At 37.4% G+C, this 26,622-nt stretch overlaps 1 protein-coding gene across 1 annotated transcript; it reads right to left on the bottom strand.

Moving 5' to 3' along the window:
- Positions 1-249: 249 nt before the first annotated feature.
- LOC127432750 (cytosolic purine 5'-nucleotidase-like) lies at positions 250-26,622 on the bottom strand. Its single transcript, XM_051684148.1, has 18 exons — positions 26,390-26,622; positions 23,756-23,829; positions 23,551-23,668; positions 22,072-22,167; positions 12,945-13,036; positions 12,636-12,693; positions 12,295-12,388; positions 7,700-7,753; positions 6,627-6,710; positions 6,479-6,520; positions 6,034-6,135; positions 3,853-3,919; positions 3,581-3,751; positions 3,362-3,413; positions 3,009-3,069; positions 2,712-2,888; positions 1,108-1,200; positions 250-895 (listed from the first exon to the last, which is right to left on the bottom strand). The coding sequence occupies exons 1-18, from the start codon at positions 26,500-26,502 to the stop codon at positions 809-811; spliced, it is 1,635 nt and encodes a 544-aa protein (XP_051540108.1). The 5' UTR covers positions 26,503-26,622; the 3' UTR covers positions 250-808.

The following is a 26,622-nucleotide window of genomic DNA, read 5'->3' as shown; positions in this document are numbered from 1 at the left end:
AGCTGTCATTGCTGCACGTGGAGGATTTTTTGATGAGAACTCTTTGAAGTAGTTTAAGAAGTTCTGAACATTTTTTTCAAATTGTGATCAGTTGAATGCCACTGGTGAATAAAAGTTTTAACTTCTTTCCATAAGAGCAAAATCTGTACATTATTCTAAACTTTTGGCCGCCTGTGTGTGTGTGTGTGTGTGTGTGTGTATATATATATATATATATATATATATAATATATATAATTAAAAACTTATAAACAGAATTCGTTTAAAATAAAGCACTTTAATCTCAATTAATGAAAAATAAAGAATGCATACAGAAAATGTAAAGCTACATTTCTAATAAGTCTCAGAGGCAGAATATATATGAACAGTTTCAAAATCACTACTTTAAGTTATAAAATCAACCTTTTATCATACCTGTACATCCCTGCGTTATTATATAGGATGCAGTCACTGTTTATCAACATTTGACCAATGAGAGAAATTCAGTCCTCCCAGTGACCTAGTTCCTCTGTTTTCCTCCTTTCATGAGCAACAGACAAAATGCTAAATACCATTATATCAAAATATCAGATGTGTCTTGGCATATATTCAATATAAACTTCTTATAAAATGGCTAAAATTAGGTTTAATACTTGCTCTACAAATAAAAACATTTGAAAAATAGCTGTAATTCTTTGTGACATCACGCACTGCAAATCAAACTTGACTAGACAAGTGATGTATATTTATAAATTTGAAGCAGGAATGTATATGGTAAAAGTTAAACATACAAAAACTTCATCTTTACAGTGATTTTAAATATGCATCAGTCATCGTGTTTCTATCTGGGCAACAGGATTATTTCGGCCACATTTCTCATCTTGTCCACAGTTTCCATCGTCACACTCGCATTGCCGCTGTATGCAAAAAATGTCAGTGACTTAAACCGCTTTAAAATCAAAACAAATATTTAGTAAATTAAAATCAAGAGGCAATTATTTTAAGGGAAATATTGCTGTAACATTTAAATTATCAATGCAAATAATGATTTATTGGTATAATGCATTGTAGGAATGTGCTAAAAGTAAACCCGAGATAAAAAAAAAAATGAGATGTGTGCAATTTAAACCTTGGTGTCTGTGGTTTGGAGAGTGTGAAAGCTTGAGAGCTCTGATGGGGTCTGTTCCAATGTTTGAGGTTCAACAGCGGCCTCATGAGGCAACTGAGAAAAATAAGATAGTAGTAACACATCACAGGCATTAACACCGGAGTCAGTCATATTCAGTATTCATTCATCACTCACACATTGGAAATTGTGACATCAAAAATCAGCACTTGTTTCATGATTGTTACAGTGGCCCCAAAAAGAATATGAAAAATACACTTAAACCACACTTACAGAACTTAGAAATGTCAATTGCATTAAAAAAACAAATCAAGTGTCATTAGCTGTTTATGCAATTACATTTCAACCAACTGGTCCCAAGGTGATTTTAATAGATGTATGAAGTCTGTTCCCCTCAAGTTCACAGAGTTGTGAACACATTCAAAAATATTTTTAATTTTTTCTTTGTTATCATAACATAAAATGTGAGTTAAAATAACTGCACTGAATTGGTCTTGTTGAGATAACTCAATTATCCAAGTTTTTGTTGGATGAACTTCTAAGTTACTGAACTTTAGTTATTGAAAAACTACACTCAAAAAACTAAATCATTTTAAGATTTACATATTTCAATTTCATAACAAAATTCCATCAAATTTAATTCTTTAATAAAATAAAACTAAATGTATAAAGTTTTGTTAATTTAGTTAAACATTACACAATTAAATTAGATGGAATTCTGTTATGAAATTGCAATGCGTAAATCTTAAAAATGGGCTAAAATTGTTTATGTATTCAGCTGAAATAAAATATAAGTCAAGAGAACTATGCAGATCACGCTCACATATTCAGATTCCCAGCGTGCACAAATTGAATAAATTAATTTTCATTTTTACATTTTGTTGCTTTTATTTATGCTGTTGGTTGTTGTGTTTGTTGCCATGTAGCATTAAATCAGTTCAGATAATTTACTGACAATGGGATAGCTCTAACTGCTTCCATGGTTATCAATAATATTAAATAATAACTGTGAGTAATTGAACTTCTATATTTAGTTTGAATTGACTTAGAATGAAGTTAATTGACATAAGAAACTAAAGTTTACTTTAAGCTCATTTAACAAGTTATATAAATCAACTTTATGTTCTGTTAAAACACATTTTCCTCTTAAGTTGATACAACTTAAAATTTTAAGACGGCATGAACACTAAGTTGAAACAGCAAGAGTTTTTTTTAATTTTTTTTATTTTTTTTACAGCGCAGTGTAACCACAGGTGTTCATTATTTTACCTGTGAATATGTTCTACTAATGTACCAAATACTTTTCTTCTTCATTTTGTACAATATATCTAATTTTATCTATAATTGGAAAACTAACAAACCTATTTTGTGAATTGTTTTGCTTATAAAAGTGTTTGTGCTTTTTTTGACATTTAAAACAATGATGTTCATCATTTTTTATTGTGGCTTAAGTGTCCAAATACTTCTGTGGCCACTGTATATATTTCTTCTTAATCTTTCTGAAATCAATTCAAAAGCCTTAAAATTTCACTCTTATTATTTTTATAAAGAAACCATTAACAAGTGCCTTAGACATTTACATAAAACATCTACATCAGAAACCTTACCAGAACAATTGGGGCTCTGAAGAGATAGCTGAAGGGGTAGTTTAAGAGGTTGAGGCAGGAGGTTGCGTATATATCTGCATAGCGCAATAACTGACTGGCGAAGAGAGTTTTCGTGGAACCACAGCGTAAAAGGCTGCCCATTTTCCCATAGCACATGTCCATGCCATATGTCATCATCTATAACACAAATAGGAAAAATTGTTTTATTAACAGCAACAAGACTCAGCCATAAATAAAATTAAGAGCCATTGGCTATTGTGAGTCAAAGAGTGAACTGAGAAGATCTTGTGAATTTACCTTAATCCTGCTCTGAATGGCACTGATATCTGGGCACTCTCGACTTTCACTGTCCAAATGCCTGATGGGACAAAGTGAGAGGTTAGATTAAGTCGAAATGTTTGTGTGTGTGCATCATGTTTAGTTTCCCACAAAAATGTCCCCAAACCTGACAAAAAAGGACCAAATAAAGAGCTTAAATGATGTGTCTATTTGTATCTAAAAATGCCAAAATATAGCAATTCTAATGAGCTTTAATTAAAAATAATTTTAAGTAAAAGTGTAGATAAAGTGCTCTATAGCCATCTAGCGACCATGTCATGTATTGACTCTGGCCAATGTCATTTAACATGATGAGACACATTCATACTTACTGATACAATTCTGCAAGGAAGATGTCAAGATGTCTCAACTCCTCAAACATACCTGTACAAAGAGACCAGATGACACTATTTCAGCCCCACAGATATCAAATGAGCAAAACTTATTGGAAAGCCTTGGAACAACCTGATTTTGGTTTGTAAATAATTTTACTTTTTTGTATTTGAATTGTATTTCATTTACATATTGTAAATGATTAGATAATCACTGACCAGATTTGTCCTCCCACACATGCAGCTCCTTGGCAAGCTCAGGAACCACCAAAAACGTCTTCCAACCCTGCCGCTTCTTTGACTTGAGAATGTCTCCAAAGATATGATCCCCAACATAGAGGATGTCTTTCCCCCTAACATCCAGCAAATCACACACAATGTCAGAAGACCCTAAGAGAGGGGTTGAATAAGGATTTAAGGAACTGATTTAAGCAAAATGACTGCCTTCAAAAACATATCAACAACTTTCCCGTTAAAGTGAAATTCTTTACCTCCAGAATACACTGTCCCGTGCTGCAGGTATCCCGTGTATGTTCCAATACGCAGCTTGCCAGTGTCCTACATCAGGGGTATGACATGGTTTAAATACAATGCAATCTTAGAAAAGACATATCCTGATAATCCGTTTACGTCAATGTGATTTATAATTAATCTGAGATTTAATAACCAAAAGTGTTATCTTTAATTTTGAATAATTTATTACTATATGTTTGTTTGGGTTAATTTCACAGTCAAAAACCAGATCATACATTTTTTTGTTTTTCGCATTGTCTATTTTAGGTCCACTAAGATTTTTTTGCACTGTGACATTATTTTTATGACGACGTTCCCGCCCAAGTCCTATTACTGTCATGCGTAAACTTGTGAGTTTGTTTTTATTTCTCATTACTGTCACTAATAAATCTCAGATTCTCATTACTGTATTACATTAATAAAAATAATCCTGTCTACTCTGGAAACAATTGTTTTTTCTGTATATTTCTGTGTGTATGTATGTATGTATGCATGTGTGTATATATACTTTATTGTAAAGGGTTTAAACAATGTTTTCCATGCTTGTTCAATGAACCATAAACAGTTAATGAACATGCACCTGTGGAACGGTCGTTAAGACACTAACAGTTTACAGACGGTAGGCAATTAAGGTCACAGTTATAAAAACTAAGGACACTAAAGAGACCTTTCTACTGACTCTGAAAAACACCAAAAGAAAGATGCCCAGGGTCCCTGTTCATCTGCTTGAATGTGCCTTAGGCATGCTGCATGGAGGCATGAGGACTGCAGATGTGGCCAGGGCAATAAATTGCAATGTCCGTACTGTGAGATGCCTTAGACAGTGCTACAGGGAGACAGGAAGGATAGCTGATCGTCCTTGCAGTGGCAGACCACGTGTAACAACACCTGCACAGGATTGGTATGTCCAAATATCACACCTGTGGGACAGGTACGGGATGGCAACAACAACTGCCCGAGTCACACCAGGAATGCACAATCCCTCCATCAGTGTTCAGACTGTCCGCAATAGGCTGAGAGAGGCTGGACTGAGGGCTCGTTGGCCTGTTGTAAGGCAGGTCCTTACCAGACATCACCGGCAACAACGTCGCCTATGGGCACAAACCCACCTTCGCTGGACCAGACAGGACTGGCTAAAAGTGCTCTTCACTGACGAGTCGCAGTTTTGTCTCACCAGGGGTGATGGTCGGACTCTTGTTTATCTTCGAAGGAATGAGCATTACACCGAGGCCTGTACTCTGGGGGTGGGATCGATTTGAAGGTAGAGGGTCTGTCATGGTCTGGGGTGGTGTGTCACAGCATCATCGGACTGAGCTTGTTGTCATTGCAGGCAGTCTCAATGCTGTGCGTTACAGGGAAGACATCCTCCTCCCTCATGTGGTGCCCTTCCTGCAGGCTCATCCTGACATGACCCTCCAGCATGACAATGGCACCAGCCATACTGCTCATTCTGTACATGATTTACTGCAAGACAGGAAGGTCAGTGTTCTGCCATGGCCAGCGAAGAGCCTGGATCTCAATCTCATTAAGCACATCTGGGACCTGTTGGATCGGAGGGTGAGGGCTAGGGCCATTCACCCCAGAAATGTCCAGGAAATTGCAAATGCCTTGGTGGAAGAGTGGGGTAACATCTCACAGCAAGAACTGGCAAATCTGGTGCAGTCCATGAGGAGGAGATGCACTGCAGTTCAGGGACACATTACTCCATTTCTGTTAGTCACATGTCTGTGAAACTTGTTCAGTTTATTTCTTAGTTGTTGAATCTTTAAGTGCTCATACTAATATTTACACATGTTAAGTTGAAAGTGAAAGGATTCTTTTTTTTTGTTTGTTTTTTTGTTTTTTTGTTTTTGAGTATATATATATATATATATATATATATATATATATATCTAAACTATGGCCACGACATTTTCTTCCATTTAATATTCTCATTATTTGTGAGTAATTCTAAAATAGCTTTTACTTCAAAGGTTATCAATGAATACTTTTTATTCTGGCCTAATAAAATTTTTAACTAATTATTTTATCTTTTCAGGACATACACAATTTAAAGATACATATAAGCCTATCTAAAATAAAAATCTTTATGGTATTATCTATAACTATTTATGAGCACAGTAAATAAAAGCATACTAGATAACTAAATAAAAACTCACCGTGTCTACCTGCCGTAACACTGTACCCCCTGCAAAGAACAAGGGCTTCTTTGTGTCCACCACCACCAGATCAAAATAGGAACGCCACGATTTTTTGGGGTTCTAAACAACAAATGTACGATGTGTTATCTTGCACCTTTATAATTCATTATTAAGATAATAATTATATATATAAATATATATATATATATATATATATATATATATATATATATATATATATCTCAGTATTTTTTTATTCTTATAAAACCCCTTTTTGACTATTCTTGGTCTAATGTGCAAAAAAAAAAAAATTATAAATATATATATATATTGTGCATTACACCAAGAATAGTCAAAAAGGGGTTTTATAGGAATAAAAAAATACTGCAGAAATAAATGCTTTAATGTCAGAAGCCTACAGTTGTAAAAGTAACAAAGAAAAAAAAAAATTTAGGCTACTCACCTTTGAACCAGGCGGGGAATCTAATAAGTATTTCATTATACCCTAATTGAAGAAAACATTGAGAAAAGGGTGATTATAAACATATAAATGAATGGGAGCCTGTCCATGCCTGTTTAAAATTTTTCTATGGGGCTGCCGTTCTCTTTACCTCTGTGTAATTGAAGTCGCTGTTGGTGGCCAGGAAAACTTTGGCGACCTCTTTGATGCGGCTCAGTAACACAGGGAGTCTGGGCTAAACCAAAACCAAAAGAAAAGTTTGTCTGTTTGTGTATAAATGCATCAGGAATATCACAAGTATGTGCTGTAAGAATCAGGGATGCACCGATATGGACATTTTGGCCGATAACTGATAATTAAGTGTATTTGGAGGCCGATAACCAATATATTTGCAGATAAATCTACATCTGGATATAAATCTACATTTTGTGTGTCTAATTACAAAAACAAAAGGCACACTTTATACAGCCACATCCGGAGCACTTCTAATTAAATGAGTCATGTAAAGTGGATTATTGTTTATAACAACTTCAATTGCAGAAAACAAGAAACCTGCAAGAAACACCTAAAACTTTTAAATCATTTACCGAATGTAGCCTACTTTGAACCAGTTAAATAAATAAATAAATTTTACATTCCTATGGCCTTTTATTTAAAAAAAAAAAAAAAAAAAAAAAAAGCATAATGACTCTACAATTTAAAATGAATTTGATGAGTGAGCTACTTTTATAAATACAGTGGATTGCACTTGATTTAAACCTGTGAAAAAACAAAACTAATGAATGCAAACAAGTCTCAAACTCACTGTAAACACAATATGCTTTAACATACAAAAAGGAAAAAAGAAACAAAATGCATGTGGCAAATAAATACTGTATAATGGAGTGTTTACTCAGATCCAGTATGATCCTCTAAAGCAAAGCCAGAAGGCATCAATCAAAACCAACATGGCAAGTAACTTGCCTAAAAAAGCCATAATTTATTGGCTTTAATATATCGGCCAAATGTTCTTATCGGACCAATAATAATAACTTTAAATTTCACATTTATCAGCTGATACCGATATGGCTGCCGATATATTGGGCATCCCTAGTAAGAATGCATGGATTCTATGGGCACAGGTGTGCCTAAAATATAATGATTCAATTACATTAATGATAATTAGCATACTTTTTACTGTTTTGAGAGAATAAAACTATAGGCAGCTAGTTAATTATTACTTACATCTTTAATCACATACTTGTCCAGGTTCTTCAACGTTCTCTCTTTCAAAGTGCCCTAAGGGGAAAATAACACACTGACCATGTTGTAGCGCTTACAGTGCATTCAGAAAGTATTCATACCCTCCTTTTTTTTCACATTTTGTTATGTTGCAGCCTTATGCTAAAATGCTTTAAATTATTAGTGGCCTCCATAATTCTTAAATGGAAGAAGTTTAGAATAACCAGGACTCTTCCTAGAACTGGCTGCCCGGTCAAACTGTGCAATCGGCGGAGAAGAGCCTTGATGAGAGTGGTGACCAAGAACCGGATGGTCACTCTGGTTGAGCTCTAGAGATCATGTGTGGAGATGGGAAAAACTTGCAGAAGGGCAACTATCACTGCAACACTCCACCGATTTGGGCTTTATGGCAGATTGGCCAGACGGAAGCCTCTCCTCAGTGCAAGACACATGAAAGCCCAGTTGGAATTTGAAAAAAGCACTTAAAGGACTCTCAGACTGTGAGAAACAAGATTCACTGGTCTGATGAAACAAAGATTGAACTGTTTGGCCTCAATTCCAAGCATCATGTCTGGAGGAAACCAGGCACTGCTCATCACCTGTGCAATACCATCCAAACGGTGAAGAATGGTGGTTGTAGTATCATGCTGTGGGGGTGTTTTTCAGTGGTAGGGACTGGGGGACTGGTCAGGGTTGAAGGAAAGCTGAACGCAGCAAAATACAGAGATGTCCTTAATGAAAACCTGGTCCAGAGTGCTCAGGACCTCAGACTGGGCCAAAGGTTCACCTTCCAACAGGACAATGACCCTAAGCACACAGTCAAGACAATGCAAGAGTGGCTTAGGGACAACTCTGTGAATGTCCTTGAGTGGCCCAGCCAGAGCCCGGACTTGAACCCAATTGAACATCTCAGGAGAGACCTGAAAATGGCTGTCCACCAATGGTCCCCATCCAACCTGACAGAGCTTGAGAGAATCTGCAGAGAAGAATGGCAGAAAATCCCCAAATCCAGGCCTGCAAAGCTTGTCGCATCATACCCAAAAATACTTGAGGCTATAATCGCTGCCAAAGGTGCTTCAGCTAAGTACTGAGTTAAGGGTCTGAATACTAGTGTCAATCTGATATTTCAGTTTTTTCTTTTTAATACATTTGCAAAGTTATGAAAAATCAGTTTTTTGCTTTGTCATTATGGGATATGGAGTATAGTAGACTGAAGTGAATTTTTTTTTTTTTTTTTTTTTTTTTTAAAGCATTTTAGCATAAGGCTTCAACATAACATAATGTGAAAAAATGAAGGGGTCTTAATACTTACTGAATGCATTGTATAACAAAATCAGCAGGAACCATATTATTGTCAACCTGGTCAGACAGAGTTCAGTAACTATACCTACAGTTGTGCTCAAAAGTTTGCATACCCTTGGAGAACTGGTAATATATGTACCATTTTTAAAGAAAACACGGGTGAGCAAGCAAAACACATTTCTTTTACTGTAGGTTATAACAGAATGGCACAATCATAAAACAAAACATGGCAACAAAGAAAAAAATGAAATGACCCTGTTCAAAAGTCTGCATACCCTTAGTTCTTAATACTGTGTATTGCCCCCTTTAGCATCAATGACAGTTTGCAGTCTTTTGTAATAGTTGTCTATGAGGCCCCAAATTCTTGCAGGTGTTATAGCTGCCCATTCGTCTTGGCAAAATGCCTCCAGGTCATGCAAAGTCTTTGGTCATCTTGTATGAACTGCACGTCTGAGATCTCCCCAGAGTGGCTCGATGATATTAAGGTCAGGAGACTGTGATGGCCACTCCAGAACCTTCATCTTTTTCTGCTGTAACCACTGGAGGGTCAACTTGACCTTGTGCTTAGGGTCATTGTCATGCTGGAAAGTCCAAGAGCGTCATATGCATAGCTTTCGTGTAGAAGAATGCAAATTGTCTACCAGTATTTTCTGATAACATGCTGCATTCATCTTGCCATCAATTTTCACAAGATTCCCTGTGCCTTTAGAGCTCACACACCCCCAAAACATCAGTGAGCCACCACCATGCTTCACAGTGGGGATGGTATTCTTTTCACTATAGGCCTTATTGACCCCTCTCCAAACATAGCGCTTATGGTTGTGAACATAAAGCTCTATTTTGGTCTCATCACTCCAAATTACAGTGTGCCAGAAGCTGTGAGGTGAGTCAAGGTGTTGTCGGGTATATTGTAACCGGGCTTTTTTGTGGCATTGGCGCAGTAAAGGCTTCTTTCTGGCAACTCGACCATGTAGCTCATTTTTGGTCAAGTATCATCATATTGTGCTTGTTGAAACAACCACACCGTCTTATTCCAGAGCAGCCTGTATTTCTCCTGAGGTTACCTGTGGGTTTTTCTTTGTATCCCAAACAATTCTTCTGGCAGTTGTGGCTGAAATCTTTCTTGGTCTACCTGACCTTGGCTTGGTATCAAGAGATCCCCAAATTTTCCACTTCTTAATAAGTGATTGACAGCACTGACTGGCATTTTCAAGGCTTTGGATATCTTTTTATATCCTTTTCCATCTTTATAAAGTTCCATTACCTTGTTACGCAGGTCTTTTGACCGTTCTTTTCTGCTCCCCATGGCTCAGTATCTATCCTGCTCAGTGCATCCATGTGAGAGCTAACAAACTCATTGACTATTTATACACAGACACTAATTGCAATTTAAAAAGCCACAGGTGTGGGAAATTAACCTTTAATTGCCATTTAAACCTGTGTGTGTCACCTTGTGTGTCTGTAACAAGGCCAAACATTCAAGGGTATGTAAACTTTTGATCAGGGCCATTTGGGTGATTTCTGTTATCATTATGATTTAAAAAGGTGCCAAACAACTATGTGATGATAAATGGCTTCATATGATCACTATCCTTAAATAAAAGACAGTTTTTTTGCATGATCAGTCATATTTTCAAAATCAATGCCAAAATTTCACAATTTCTGTCAGGGTATGCAACCTTTTGAGCACAACTGTACATTTATGCAAAAGGATTGTTATGTGGCTCATTGTACGCGTCGCTGGTGAAATCCTGGTGTAATGAACAATGGCAATGGCTTTTAGTCACTTTCACACAAATCACAAGTAAAAGGGGAGATTATCAGTTCATAAACACTTTTCACTCTGTTCTTCACACTATGCTATCTTATGATGTCAAAAGATTTTTTTACAAGTGAATGACTTGTAAGGCAATACATTTTAACATTTGCATTACATAACCATTTATAATTACGGTATACATTTATTAGGTTGTGCAGAATCAATCTAATTGTGTGGTAGCTCAACTGATAGAGCATTGCATTTGCGATGCAAAGGACCAGGGCACAAGTCTTGAAGAGTCGACACGTGAACCGAAAGTGTCATAGAAGCACCACAAAATTACGTGGTTGTTCCAGCAATTCCGTTTGTCATCTCACATTTGCTTTTTATGACACTATCGGTTAGGTTTAGATTGAAGATTTAGGTTAGGGAGGACAGTTTTGTTTATTTAAAACTTGAACGCAATTTTATTAAGACCCGTGTGCGACTGCTGCATGCATTTCCCTTTTTGATTTGTAACTAGTAGCACCTAATAAACATGCAAAAAAAAAAAACATTACGTGCAAATAGCTTACCTAAAAATGTGTGGCCTCATCTGTGGACAGTGGGTCTAAGTTGTGGAATTTTAAATAATTATAAGCTAAAGAAATTCAGACTTTTTTTAATCAAAATATTTATGTTTGCAGGAGTGTTTTTAAGATGTTACAGACATTACAGCTGATTTTCTGTAAAACTGCTTTGGAACAATGTGTATTATAAAGCACAAATAAAAAACTATAAAAAAAAATAAATAAAAAAAAAATAAAAAAAAGTTTACTTGATTTAATTTTTATGTTTTTTTCTACTTTGGCAAACAAATCTCAATGTTTTCTCTTTGCACTGTCAAAAAAAAAAAAAAAAAAAAAAACGATGCTGAAGGATTTTAACAATCAGAAATTAGCATAATTAATTCTGATTCAAAGTAACGGCCAGCATCATCCAATCACTGCCAACCACCTTAAAATAAAATTATACATGATTAATTCTGAATCTAAGTGCTGATTACCATTGTCCCATGTCTGCCAACCATGTTGAGTGGTGCAAACATCATCTGCAGCCTGAAACTGAACTTTCAAATAATTTAAAATTATGCGTAGGTAATAGCAAAGACAAAACACAATGTCCTCGCAGGATGACGCAGGTTCGCACAAGGTTAACCTTATAAAAATCATCTATTTGGGAGAGTGTTTAACTCGCTTTTAGCACCATACTGTGGACATTTCACCTCGGAACTGCCACAATATGTGTAAGGAGCCATGTAATATCATTTTGCAAAAATGTCACCACAGTCAGGTAATTTTAATGAGATCAGGCTTGACAAGCAACACTACCAAACTCAAATCAATAGAAATTATTAATTTCTTTTTTCCAATTATTTCCTTTTCAATCCTTTGGTAGTGAAGAAGTTTTTAGTATTCTGTATGTTAGTAATAACATAAAATGACCACATCAGCACACAAATGTTAGAGAAAATGTGTGATTTTTTTTTTTAGCTTACAGTGTCATGAAGGTAATCCATGGCGTCCCGCACATCCTGAAACATGCTCCTGTATGACATAAACAAGTCACCATGTTTGAACCCTTTCTGATGGCTAAATGGGAGAAAAATAGAGAGAAATACAGATTTTAGAAATCTGATGGACAATTCTCAAAGTTTTTTGTCACATGCTCAACCAGGGTGGCAGTAAAATATTTTTCCAGCAAGATACAATACAAATATGGTGCTTGTCCATGCAAAACTCAATGTCACTTTGGTCCCTACTTCTTTTATTGTAGTTTTAAGTCATAACTGTGTAATAACTGTGACAATAAAGGATTGTTAAGGAATAATTCACTCACTTTTTGTATCTGGTGCTTTTGGTGAAGAAGTCAACGAGGCATGCATAAAGATATGTCTCTATGAACAGGAAAGAGACCATGCAAGGCACAAAGGAAGTCATACAGGTTTAGAACAATATAACAACATAGTAAAGTATAACAGGAGTTTCATTTTTGGGATTTTCATCCCTTTTAACTTGACTGACAGCTGTGAAAGGAGGCTGTCCCCCGATGCCCATTGATTTTGAGTAAGTTCATTACTGCTCTTATTGACAGACTGCTATAAAGAAATGTATTGCAATTTGATGAAATGTGTTACTGTCATTGTACCTGTTAGGTTGAAGAGTGTATTGAGGATGTAGAAGCGTTCAGTATCATCCCTCTGAATGAACTTGTTTGGATAAAACCCATCTATCTGATCACTGAAAACAGACACATCTTGATGAGAATACAAACAGATAGATAAGTACAATTATACAAAAGTATGCTGCATACGACACACACACACCATATGAATTAACAGTAACCAGACTACTTAATTTACATATCCGCTTGTGAAGGAATAATAACAGACTGCCACTATACCCAGATCATATGTCTCATCACCAGCCAGTACTACTATTCTTAACAAACTGATCTCTTGCTAAATAAAACATTGCTTACATAACCCCATGCTGGGATGGTGCCTGTTGAAACCTTTATTATGCTGTCTCATTTGTTAGGACACAAACTTAGGGTGTCAATCCTGCTGTAGATCTAGCTAAGAGTCACCTAAAGTGGTAAGGGTGGTCTGTTTTGATGGTTTTTGGGCACTTCTGGTCATGCTGGTAGACAAGTTAGACCAGCTTAAACCAGCTAAGACCAGCAACCACCTGGTTTAATATGTCTTTGCAGCAGGGGACTGAGGTGATACAGATATAGCCACTGTACCTTATTCCTAACCTTTATTCTATAAATATGTACAAATGTAAATCCTGCACACAGGGCCGTAGCAAGGCATTCTGGGTCCCCTGACTGTATATTGCTCTGGGCCCCTTTCCTATTAAAAAAAAAAATACAGTTTAGAATTTGTTGTGGGGCCCTTCTGGACCTGTGGGCCCCTAGAATAATTACCACCTTTCACCCCACTAGCTACAGCCCTGCATGCACACTTAAATCTGGCTGCATGTTTTAAAAGGAGAGCCAGGCCTCGGTCCAGAGCTTTTGAAGTGGACTATTATAGGAGACTATAAAAGTACCCAGATCCTGAAATATCTTGGTATAAGCCAGAGGTCAATGGGCCAGTTACGCCTCTTCTAATCCTCATCCTCTTTTATCTGTCTAATGAAAACCATAACAGGAAACCGACATCCCCAAAAACTAAATCTACACTCCACAAATCACTGTCAAACTCCTTTCTACACCAGGTGAAGGGATGTAAATACACTATTTGTGAGTTGATTACATCATCTGTGTTTGACCTAAATAGAGTGGTTAGGTCTCACACAAGAACATATCCATGAATAGTAAACAAAATAGGGCTTGAAACACTTAAATATCAGTTTTTTTCTTTTTCAACAAAGGGCCAGTGAAAAGAGGTGCTTAACCCTCAGAAATAAAGACCCCATGAAATTCTTTGTTCTTCCTGTTAATATGTCTTCCTGTTCAACAAAATCACACATTAAATCGGCATGTTGCTTCCAAACGTTCATGGACCCTATAATCAACCCCAACAGTGCCTTGCCCACTTATTCAGCATCTGGGTTCCGGAAGAATTTTTCCAGTTCGTTTTTTCAACAGGCTTTTCATAAAATCCTCCATAAAAGAGCTGCCATGAACCGAACCAACAAGTTCCGAGGTGAATCACAACATCACAAACTTTGTTTTGAGGCTAAATAGTATTTGAAAATTGAACAAAAAGACAAAGGCACAAGACTATGTACTTACCATCTTTCACGAGGTTACAAACTACAATCCCATGAAGCATTGTGAATTATTTAATTGAATAAAAACTATGGGAATATATTTATCTATTGTAAGTATAGAAACAATATTTTTTACATTTATTGCAAAATATTCTGATAAGTAGATTAAGGGAAAGGGAGACTGACTCGATTATATCCCTTACATTGGTCATGGGAGTGGGCGGTTGCTCTGAGGCAAATTTTGCAGGAAATTCAATTTGTTTATAGAAAAACTGAATTGGATTTTTACTTCCAGAACCAGACTGTTGCACTCTATTGTGACATCAGACATTTTTGCATAATTTTAAACACGTTAACCTTTGCCTCTAGCGCAACAGATCAACCTCAGAGACATGGGATCTGTACCCACAGCAACCAAGAAGTAATCATGTTCACATAAACAATGGTGATCATGATTCAGTGGTTGCATTTTTGCTTTAAAATTAAATTTTTACTCCACTGATTGTTAGGTTTAGGGTTGGGGTTTGGATTAGGGCATATGGTAAATAAAATATGAATTCCTGTTTACTGTATTGCATCATTTACAACAAAAAATATAACCCGCTGGGGAGTCGGGTGACGCCATGCAAAGGGCAGACGTGTGAGAGACAGCTCTGTGCACTTTGCTAATTTTTACATTATTTTCATGATATAATCCGGTGAAATTCGATACACCCAGTTACACATTTACTGTTTGAGGTAAACATGGCAAAGAAGTCAAAATCCTCAGGCTCTGGAGACATTAAAAGACACTTACGGGTTTTAGATGAAAGCCCAGACAGGCCTGTGGACCAGGGACTCGATTTGGGCGGCACGGCGGGAGAAGGAATCCAGCATCAACTGTCCAACATGTCGGTGATGTTGACGAAGGTACTTGCGGACCTGGAGGATCTCGCTGTAATACGTCGATCGATTACGACAGATGTTGAAAAACGAATAGATTATTTGGAGTTATCAGAGAGGGAATTAGCCACTAATCCACCCGCGACCAAAGTTGATTTGGAACATGTCCTTGAAAAGTTTGAAGATCTTGAGAATAGAAGCTGCAGGAATAACATTCAAATTGTTGGAATTCCTGAGCATGAGGAGGGCAGAGATATGGTGAAATTCCTAGACAAGCTTTTCCCGAGTCTGCTCGACATAACAGGCCACAAGCTGGAAATCGAGTGAGCTCACAGAGTCCCAGCTCACAGATCTGCTGAGGGAGACAGGCCCCGATCGATTCTGGCCAAATTTTTGAAATCATCCGATAAAGATCTCTTGTTGCGCCAGGCGAGGAGCAAAGGAAAGCTTTCTTGGAAGAATTACAATATTTTCTTGTTCCCGGACTTTGCGAACTCGACAAGAGAGAACTTTCGGTTTAAGGAATGCAAGAAACTCTTACATCAGCGGAAGATCACTTTTGCTCTGATGTTTCCGGCCAGACTGAAAATAAACACCAAGGACTTCAGCAAAGTATTTACATGTCCCAATCAGGCAATGTCTTTTATTGAAACAATGGGTGAGTAACCATTGGGTGTTTTTCTTGTGAGTGGATTGACTCACTGTACATACTCTGGCTTTCGGAGGAAGCTGGGCGGCATTTTTGCTTCCTTTTGCGTTGGCTCTGCCGAGTGGTTGGAGTTAGTTTTGTTTTGTGGATAAACACTTTTCCTTAAAGAAACTTTTGCATTGACGGAAGATCACTTTTACAATGAACGGATGACCGCAAAATATCTACATGCCCACACAAAGGATGTCTTTTATAAAGTTGGCGGACTGTAAATCATGGGATATACTTTTATGCGGCCTCCAAGTGAATTGCCTCTTGACCATCCGAGGAATCAGGATGCATGTTTCGTTTCCTTTGTGCTGGTTCCGCCTAGTGGTTGGAGCTTGTTTTGTTAAATAACACTACTTCGGGACAGTTATGGATGAATCTATCAGTTCCTTGTGCTTATGCCTCCTGTTGGCTGGAGTATGATTTGTGGAGTATTTTCATGGAACATTGGAATTATTATGTCATCTGCTGCACTCATCAGCTGGCTCACTGAAGATTCGTTTGTCTGACCGAGGAAACTGAACGTTCTGTGAATGAGTCTACACGTTCTTTGTGTTTATTCTGCCTATTGGCTGGGGTTTGTTTTACAAAATATTTGATGTTATGTAATTTTGCATTATAAATTTGTGAGGCAGAATTGAGCAATCCGATGGCAAAGTTGTCACGGGGGCTCTCGTAGGCGTACATGGACTCTTTGAGTTTAAAGGGATCGCAGCCGGTTGGCGCTGTCATGCGCGGGGTCAATGCGCACGTTTTTCTTTTTTCTGTTTATTTTGTTCAGGGTGAAATTCGGGGTTTTATTGTTGCATTGATGTTGAAATGTGGTCTGTATAATTTTGTTTTTGGCACACAATTTATTTTTTCTATTATATCAAAATGTCAAATGTTAATATGAGTGTACTATCTCTCTCGACGTGGAATGTGAATGGGTTGGGGCACCCCATAAAAAGAAAGAAGGTTATTTCTTTTCTTAAACGTAAGAAATATGATATAGTGTTTCTCCAAGAAACACATCTCTCCCCGCAGGAAGCTGAAAAATTTGGGAAGATATGGGGTGGACATGTTTTCTTTAGTGTTGGCTCAAGTAAGAGCAAGGGAGTCATTATATTGGTAAATAAACATTTACAATTCAAATTCCTCAAACAGTTTAATGATAAATTAGGAAGAGTCATTATTGTTTTAGTTGAAATTCAGGGGCAAAGTCTGATTTTGGCTAATATTTATGCACCTAATGCTGATGATCAGGGCTTTTTTATAGATCTTGAAGGGATGTTGCAAGCCGCTGGCACCCCTCATGATATAATATTGGGAGGAGACTTTAATCTTTTGATGGACTCAGTCCTTGATCATAGTGAAGCAAAAGTGTGTAAGCCCCCTAGAGCAACACTGACGCTTCACAGGATGTGTAAAAATCTCGGTCTCACAGATATTTGGAGACTTTTGAACCCATCTGGTAGAGACTATACATTTTTTTCATCAGTCCATAAGATTTATTCTAGAATATATATTTTTTTATATACATCCAAATCCCTCATTTTATTTGTTGTTGATTGCTTAATTGGAAATATTTTAGTCTCAGATCATGCCCTGGTGAGTTTAGAGGTGTTGCCACATACGGAGAAAAAGAAATCATATAGCTGGCACCTTAATGTATCCCTTTTGCAAAATCCTGATTTCCAGCAAATGTTAAAGACTTAAATCAGTGTTTATATGGAGACCAACTGGTCCTCAGTATCCTCTGTGGGCGTGGCTTGGGAGGCACTTAAGGCGGTTCTTAGAGGTCGGATCATACAGTATGCCTCATTCATCAAAAAATCCAAAGCACGAGAACTCGTGGAGTTGGAAGGAAATATTAAAAGTGCAGAGGCAGAGGTGAAGCGCCGTATGTCATTTGATGGCCTCAGAGAATTGACCCGATTGAAATACAGATATAATACTATTTTGTCACGGATGGTGGAGTTTTGGTTATTCAGGGCAAGACAGTCATACTTTGAGTCGGGAGACAAAGCAGGCAAGCTTTTGGCTAGATATATAAAGCAGAGAGAGTCTTTTTCTATTATTCCCTCAGTGAAATCTGCTGGTGGTGAAATTTTTACCTCAGCCATTGATATTAATAATGCCTTTGAAGAATTATATCTTGATCTTTATAGTTCCACGTCTTCGTCTACTGATGAAGATATTAGAAACTTTGTGGAACCATTAGATCTTCCTAAACTGACGATTGAGTAAAAAAACACTCTTGATTCTGAGATAACCTTGGAGGGGCTTGACAAGGTTATTAAGTCCCTACCTACTGGCAAGGCTCCGGGGCCAGATGGTTTTACTGCAGAATTTTTTAGATCCTATGCTACAGAACTGGCTCCACTTTTGTTAGAAGTTTATACTGAATCATTAAAGAATGGAAAGCTTCCGCCAACCATGACACAAGCCCGGATCAGTCTGATTCTTAAAAAGGACAAAGATCCAAGCGAGTGTAAAAGTTACTGTCCAATCTCCCTGATCCGACTAGATGTAAAAATTTTGTCATAAATTTTGGCTAACCGATTAAGTAAAGTTATGACATCTCTTATACATATAGATCAGGTGGGGTTTATTCGGGGCCGCAGCTCTTCTGATAACATCAGGCATCTCATCAATATCATGTGGTCAGTAGTGAACGATCAGTCTCCGGTCGCTGCCATCTTACTTGACGCCGAAAAGGCGTTTGATATGGTAGAATGGGATTATCTTTTTAAGATTTTGGAAATGTATGGGTTCGGGAGTACATTTATTGGTTGGATTAAGTTACTTTATAAACACACCGTAGCAGCGGTACAAACAAATTGATTAATTTCAGATTATTTTACTCTGGATAGGGGCACTCGGCAGGTTTCCCTCTTTCCCATTATTGTTCTGTCTTGCCCTGGAACCATTAGCAGCGAGGATAAGAAAGGAGGATGATTTTCCAGGGGTGATTGCAGGAGGTGTGGCGCATAAGCTTCTGCTCTACGCAGATGATATTTTATTATTCATCTCCGTCCCCACTAGATCTATGCCTTGCCTCCACAGAATTATTAATTCCTTTTCCAAGTTCTCAGGATACAAAGTCAATTGGTCTAAATCCGAAGCTTTGGCTTTGACAGCGCACTGTCCAGTAATGGCCTACCAGCCGGGCGCCTTCCAGTGGCCCAAACAGGGCATTAAGTATTTGGGAATTTTATTCCCAGCAAATTTTTCTGATTTAGTCAGAGTTAATTTTGATCCCTTAATAAAAAGGTTTTCGAATGATGTGGACAGTTGGGCTTCATTACACTTATCGATAATTGGGAAGGTTAATGTAATTAAAATTAATTGTATTCCAAAATTCAACTACCTGTTACAATCTCTCCCTGTAGATGTCCCTCTCTCTTATTTCAAGCAATTTGACAGCATAGCGAAGTCCTTCATTTGGAATGGTAAGTGTGCCAGGTTAAATTTCAATAAGTTACATAGGCCGATTGACAAAGTTGGGTTAGGCCTACCCAAGATTTTGTTTTACTATTATGCATTCGGTCTCAGATATTTGGCTCATTGTTCGCTTCCACCTGAGAGAGCCCCTCCCTAGTTTTGTATTGAAAAGGAAGCTCTTGCCTCTGCAAAGCCTTTCGATCAAATTAATCAGAGAAGTTAAGTCACACCCCATTATTTTGCATTTACACTCGATATGGACAAAAGTGTCCAGAGTGTTTAATTTGGATATTTATTTAAACGTAGCCTCGAGCATATGGCAGAACCCTAAACTATGCATTAAGTCCCCTTTCTGTTGGTCAGATTGGATTGTGAGGGGGGTTAATACACTCGGTGACCTATATGAGAGTGGAGTATTGAGACCTTTTGAAAATTTGGTTCAAAATTTTGGGATTCCCAGATTTCAATTTTATAAGTATTTACAGCTGCGCCACATATTCTGCACTGTTTTTGGGAGTGGCACGCACCCCACTAGAGCGGCAGATACTCTGGAAGTGGTGATTACTGCTTTTGGAAAAGGTCATGAGGCATCAGTGTATTACTCCTTGCTAATTCAGGGTCTGGGGGACAGAGCTTTAAATTCCCTCAAAAGATTATGGGAGGAAGATTTAAATTTGTTTTTGGAGGAGGGAGTGTGGGCTAGGATTCTTAAAAATGTCAAGTCTGCATCTAGAGATGCGCCTTATGCAATTTAAGATTCTACATAGATTTTATTGGACCCCTTCTAAATTGTATAGGCTTGGTCTTAAGGACACACCCACCTGCTGGCGTTTAGAAGATGGAGACACCACCCATGTTTTTTGGGGGTGTCGTAAGATACAGGAGTTCTGGTTGAGGGTCCAGAATTTTATGGCCGACGTATTGGGTAAGCGGATCTCCTTTTGCCCCAGGCTCTGTATTTTGGGTGATGGGGCAGTCATTGATGTAGGAGAAAAGTACATGAAGAATTGGATCCTGGCCGGTGTTATGGTGGGCAGACAGGTTATCCTTAGAGGATGGAAGTCAGCCGGAGCCCCCTCGTTTCGTGAGTAGTGCGAGGAGATGGGCAGGGTGGCAGCTTTCGAGGAGGTGTCGTGTAGAAGGCTGGGGATCTGGGATTCATTTGATGGGAAATGGGGCAGTTATTTGACATTTTTGGGGGCCTCTTGGGGAGGGACTGTGGAGAGAGAGATGTAGTTTGAGATGTGTATGATAATTATATATTTTTTATTTTATTTTATTTTATTAATTTTTTTCTGTGTGCGTGTACTTATGTGAGACCACGAGGATGTTCATAGGAGGTCGGGTGGGGTTGTTGATTGGGGAGGGGGAAGGGTAGTAGTGGGAGTTAAATGTTGATTCATTATATATATGTTTTGTTTTTCTTTGTCATTTCTATGACTCAAATAAAAATGTTAATCTTAAAAAAAAGAATTCAACTGTGCCGTGGAATAAGCACTTACAATCAACGTCTATAGGGCGAACGTACAATTGTTGCCCATAGACTGCCATTGTAAGTGCATTGATAACGCATTCTTTTTGTTTGTTAAGTTTTATCTTGTATTTAATGGAGAATATTTTTTAGGGCCTGAGATTTGGACAAGCTGTGTCTCACATTTGCACAATATACTGTAATGAATGATGGTGTGTTCTGAACTTTCTCTGTTGCTGAACAAAGCAGCAATGTTGCAAAAGGCCAAGATATGAACGCACCAGCCTGGCGATAGGTTTCCAAAGGAATATGTCACATAACAACCCATGGTAATAACGATGGTCCATTTACAGCCCAGATTTTTTATCATTATGGGAGGCAGAAACATCGAGGACAGAATAATGGCTCCATAGATCACACTAAGTGAAATAACGCCCATTCCTTCCTCTGCATTCAGACTGCTCTGTAATGTACAAGATTACAGTATTTATCCACTCATTTATATAAATAAATAAAAAATACAACCTGCTTTTGGCACCACTCATCCAGAAACTGGAGATCACACGTGCCTATACGTTCAACAACACTTCCAGCTTTGGCCACTGAGGGCAGCGATTAGAAATTTGGTAAGCACAGACAGATTTAAGCAGCAGAACTTTCGACCTGCTGTCGCTGAATTCAGTGCGAACGGTTTGTCCAGTTTCAATAGGAAATGCATCAACACAGAAATGAATACCAGGCTCGTCAAGCCGTTTCATGGGGTCTTTAACATGTATATTTTTTACTGAAGTGAAGTGCATTAAACCTCTTCGGTTTTGAACTCAAAATACTTTCCTCTGCTGTGTTTGTCTGTCCTCACAGATCCTCCTCAATCTTTATCTGTTTTAACAGCACTCGAAACTGTCCTTCCTTCACATTCGGTTTATTGGATTTCAATTTACCCCCCATTAACTTTTTGTCCCACGCAGCATTCTACTTTGTTCGAATCTTCTGTTGTCAGAAAAAGGTTCAGGGGGCATTTGCGAGCAAACTCTGACTCAATACTCCATTGACCCGCACCACAATGTATCGTCTCACCCTCTGAGGTTCTCAAAGCCATGAGTGCACACCAGGATGTTCCCATTGGAGTCTATTTTCAGCAGGTTGCCATACGTGGTGTCGTACACCAGGCCGCTGTAGAGTAAACGAGAAAGAGGCAGAATGTTGAAAGAATGAGAGTGTGGTAATGATATTCTGCAAAATATTGAAGAGAAATATATGGCCTCTTACAATAAGCGCTCTCAAAACAAAAATTCTATCATATTTATATTTTCAGTCACAGTAAGTAAAGTTTAATTGCCAGCATTTGGTAGTCGGCCCATTTTAATAATGACCTCTAGTGACCTCTGCTTTTATGAGACTCATGAAACCAGTGTAATAACCAGATATTTCTATTTGTGTGGTTACCTACAATGTCTGTCACGCATGCACAGGTTTTTAATAGGCTGAAAAGTGAAAACATACAGACTGATTTCTTGCTTTTCAGCCAATTAAAAACCTGAGCATGCATCAGCTTATACTAGAAATACTAAATTTATACTAGAGAATTTAAATAAATCTCAATGACTGCTTTTATATGCACATAAACATTTGGATTAATATCAGCCTTATCTAATTTTGTAATAAAAAGTTTTTTGCTTTTTATATCTGTGTATGTTTAAATAAAAGTAATTATGAGTGCTATAAAACAAGCAGGTAAGCTGAAACATAAAACAATTTACACTGTTTACTTTCTTAATGCATGATTAATTGGTGCATGTTATTCTAAATACAAAAAAAATACAAAAAAATAATAATAATAATAAAATAAATATCCTCTTATTTTAGCAACCCCTCCCGTACACACATCTGGCTAAATTCTGGTGTGTTACACCCAGTTTTCACGATCAAATCCCATAAGATAAACTCAAGTCCCACCCTACATTTTCTCTTGTTGAATTTCCCATTTTCAATGTTCAATGTTTAAATGAAAAACATTAATTTGTGGAAGTAAAATGAGTAGTAAACAGTTTCACGTTGACTTGACAAGAAATGAAATAAAAAACCTCATTTAATGTTAAATGTTTTAGTTTATTCAGAAAATGTTGATTACCATGTGTTCAGGGATATTCCAAATGCTGTGAAGCATGTAAACCATTTTTCTGAAATGAATATCACATAGCACCCAGATTTACTTTAAAAAAATATTCAGTCACAGTGAATATTCTGAATAAGGCATTAACATGACCCAATATTCCGATTAATACAAGCACATTCCAGCTGTCCAAGAAACCATAATATTGTCTTAGTTGGACAATAGGGCTAACATGTTCACATAATGAATACATAATGAGAATATGACCATATTCCAATTTTAATTTGAATTGTCTTGTGCATGTACACGCATTCAATGTTCTGCATCTCTTTTGTATCCCCTCCCCCACCCCCCACACAGCTACAGTCAACAAAAGCCTTCTCCATGAGGTCACACACCCAATATATCCTAATCCAGATCCATTAACACAGAGTAACACTTACCGTGTTGGGAAGGTGGGGTCGTATGTATATCCCAGTAGCTCATGTGGGTAGCCAATTGAAACAAGTCTGTCCCGGAGCAGCTCAAAGCCCATACTCTCATACTCTGGAGATTTGTACACTGTCGAAAACAAGACAGTTGCCGTGAACCTAGCAGTTCAGAAATAGTCTGACAACTTCTCCCAAAGGCACAATAAAATGCACTCACCTGCCAAAGTGTAATCCATGTCAAAGCCATAGCACTTGATGTTTTCGAGAGTCAAACTCCGATTCACAAATACCCTACAGAAAACATAGGAAAATAATATTTGTATCTGATAAGTTACATTTAATAATCAGAATATGGACAGAAAACATAAAAAAGGACTTTTGGGGGTTTGGATGAACTGTGCGCTGTCAATACAGCTGTCATAGAGATGCATCTAAACCTGATGATAAAAATATATTGTATTCCTAAAATTCAGTGAAGACAGATATTTCATTTTTGGGTGATCTATTTCTTTCAATTCACTGATTCCTTTATCTGTTTGGATATAGAGTATGAATGCATTTAAGCAAGCATGTGCAATGCTTATCACAGTGTCTTATGTATCAAGTCAGCACACTTTAGGTCTGTTCTTACCAGGTCTCACACATATGAAATCAATCCAGCTGGTGTGAGGTAAAGGGCAGTTTGAAAATGTAGAGATGTTCAGTAAAGTGAAAAAGACATACTGGCCGACACATTTTTTTTTTTTTTGGCAATATCTCAGTGTAAACCAGTCACATTATTATGACTGGTATGAAAAGGCAATGACTAAGCACTCTAAAAAAAATGCAACTTCTTTAAAGTAGGTAAAACAAATAAATCGATATTTTAAATGTTGCAAACTTATATGCAGGTTTACTAATATCCAGTCAAAATGTAAACATTTACCCAATAGCCAATAATTTCTCATTCACCCTTCAGGTTTACACAAATATCATGTTAGTCTTAATGACTAACTGTATTTCGTGAGCAATTTTACCACTAAAACTATATTTTAACTAGTCTAATTTTAGACTATAACACTGCCGAGAACCAACTGTATGGGATTCCTATAAAAGTCTCGGTAACATTTTACAATAAGTTTCCAATCATTAGCATTAGTTAATTCATTAGGTATCATGAACAAACAATTAACCATTTATTTTTTACAGCATGTATTAATCTTTGTTAATGTTAATTAATAAAAAATACAATTGTTCATTGTTAGTTCGCATTGACTAATGATAACATATACGACTTTTGATTTTAAAATTGTATTGGTATATGTTAAAATTAACATTAATCAAGATCGGGGCCTGGGTAGCTCAGCGAGTATTGACGCTGACTGCCACCCCTGGAGTTGCAAGTTCGAATCCAGGGTGTGCTGAGTGACTCCAGCCAGGTCTCCTAAGCAACCAAATTGGCCCGGTTGCTAGGGAGGGTAGAGTCACATGGGGTAACCTCCTCATGGTCGCAATTAGTTGTTCTCACTCTCAATGGGGCGTGTGGTAATTTGTGCGTGGATCGCAGAGAGTAGCTTGAGCCTCCACATGCAGTGAGTCTCCGCTGTGTCATGCACAACGAGCCACGTGATAAGATGCGCGGATTGACGATCTCAGAAGCGAAGGCAACTGAGACTTATCCTCCACCACCCTGATTGAGGTGATTAACCGTGCCACCACGAGGACCTACTAAGTAGTGGGAATTGGGCATTGCAAATTGGGAGAAAAAGGGATAAAAAAAAAATGTTTATTAACCAAGATCAATAAATGCTAAAAGTATTGTTCATTGTTAGTTCATGTTACTAATCTTAACAAATGGAACATTATTGTAAAATCTTACCAATGTGTTTTTGTTATAGGTCTATCTAATTACTGTGAATGGACTAATTCAGAATATAACTCACTGACTGAAATAGTTGCATAAAGTGTCATGGACATTTTATATCAGAGTCAATTATGGCTTTTTGACTCAAGCTCAGTGAAAGGTGCAAAAGAAGTGTCATTAGTCATCAGCGATGAAATAGTGTACGCAACTTAAAATACAAGACAATCATGCTTTGTTGACACACATAATTTCTTAAGTCTGTTAATCACAACCTGGGCTGATATATAGCACTGCTAAATATCTAAAATTGGTGTGTGTGTGTCATGAGTATCTATGACTAACTAAAGAGAAGAGAATGGTGACAATAAAGATTATCATGCTTTTATGCTTAAATAGACAGGCAAGACTTTAAGCAAACAAATGCACCAAATAAACTAACCGAAGAGTTTCCAAAGAAAACAGAAATAGGTTTACCCTGTTGTCTGCCCAATAAGATGTACTTTATGTGGTAGTTTAATGATATGCTGTTTGTTTGGTAAAAGTTCTTAAGCTTTTATATTGCTATTATTATGTGGAGCACTTTATATAGTCCAATATTTTATTATATTTTTTGTCTACATTGCCTGTGCAAGTATCTATGTGTCCAAGAGCATAATTACACTTTCAAGAAGTAAACTACAATTTTTTAGTCTTTCTGTGAATCTATAAGAAATTAGTTATCACCTGCCTGATATGAAGTGTCGATAAAAATGATAATGTCCCATAACTGAGCATGATACATGATAAATCCTGTGAGGAATAAGCTATTAGACCAACAATAATAATAATTAAAAAACAATAGCAAAGAAGAGTAAAGCAGGACTTTACATGGTGTCGAAAATTTGAAAAATAATAACATTAAATAATTCAAAGGGAGGAAGATGATAACGCAGGCGGTTCAGAAATAGCTCGTTGAAATGGCCCAACCTGTTGGTATTTTAACCTCTGTTGCTATCTACCTGTTCTCACCTGTGGTGGACGTCTTTTTTGGCAGTTCGCACCTCCACTGAAAGCTTCCGATCCGCGCGCAGCGCCGCGTTCTGTTCATTGGCGGTGGGTGTTTGTGTCGAGAGACTCCCCATATCGGATATCTGAGTCCAATGAAGCTGTCACGTTACTTTCCCTTGGTATTTAAATTGGTCCATGAAGCTGACATCACCAATGCTTATAAGCATCTCTACATACGTAATTTGGGCGCGGGT

This window comes from Myxocyprinus asiaticus, chromosome 42, assembly GCF_019703515.2.
Source record: "Myxocyprinus asiaticus isolate MX2 ecotype Aquarium Trade chromosome 42, UBuf_Myxa_2, whole genome shotgun sequence".
NCBI classification, from domain to species: Eukaryota; Metazoa; Chordata; class Actinopteri; order Cypriniformes; family Catostomidae; genus Myxocyprinus; species Myxocyprinus asiaticus.
Note: the sequence above shows the minus strand (reverse complement) of the source record. Positions and strands in the feature narration are given on the sequence as shown.

Coding starts and splice junctions, on each gene's coding strand:
- LOC127432750 (XM_051684148.1), bottom strand. CDS start 26,502: ATGGGGAGTCTCTCGACACAAACACCCACCGCCAATGAACAGAACGCG. Junction 12,389..12,635: donor AAAAGCACCAGATACAAAAA/GTGAGTGAATTA, acceptor TCTCCCATTTAG/CCATCAGAAAGGGTTCAAAC. Junction 6,521..6,626: donor GCGACTTCAATTACACAGAG/GTAAAGAGAACG, acceptor TTCTTCAATTAG/GGTATAATGAAATACTTATT.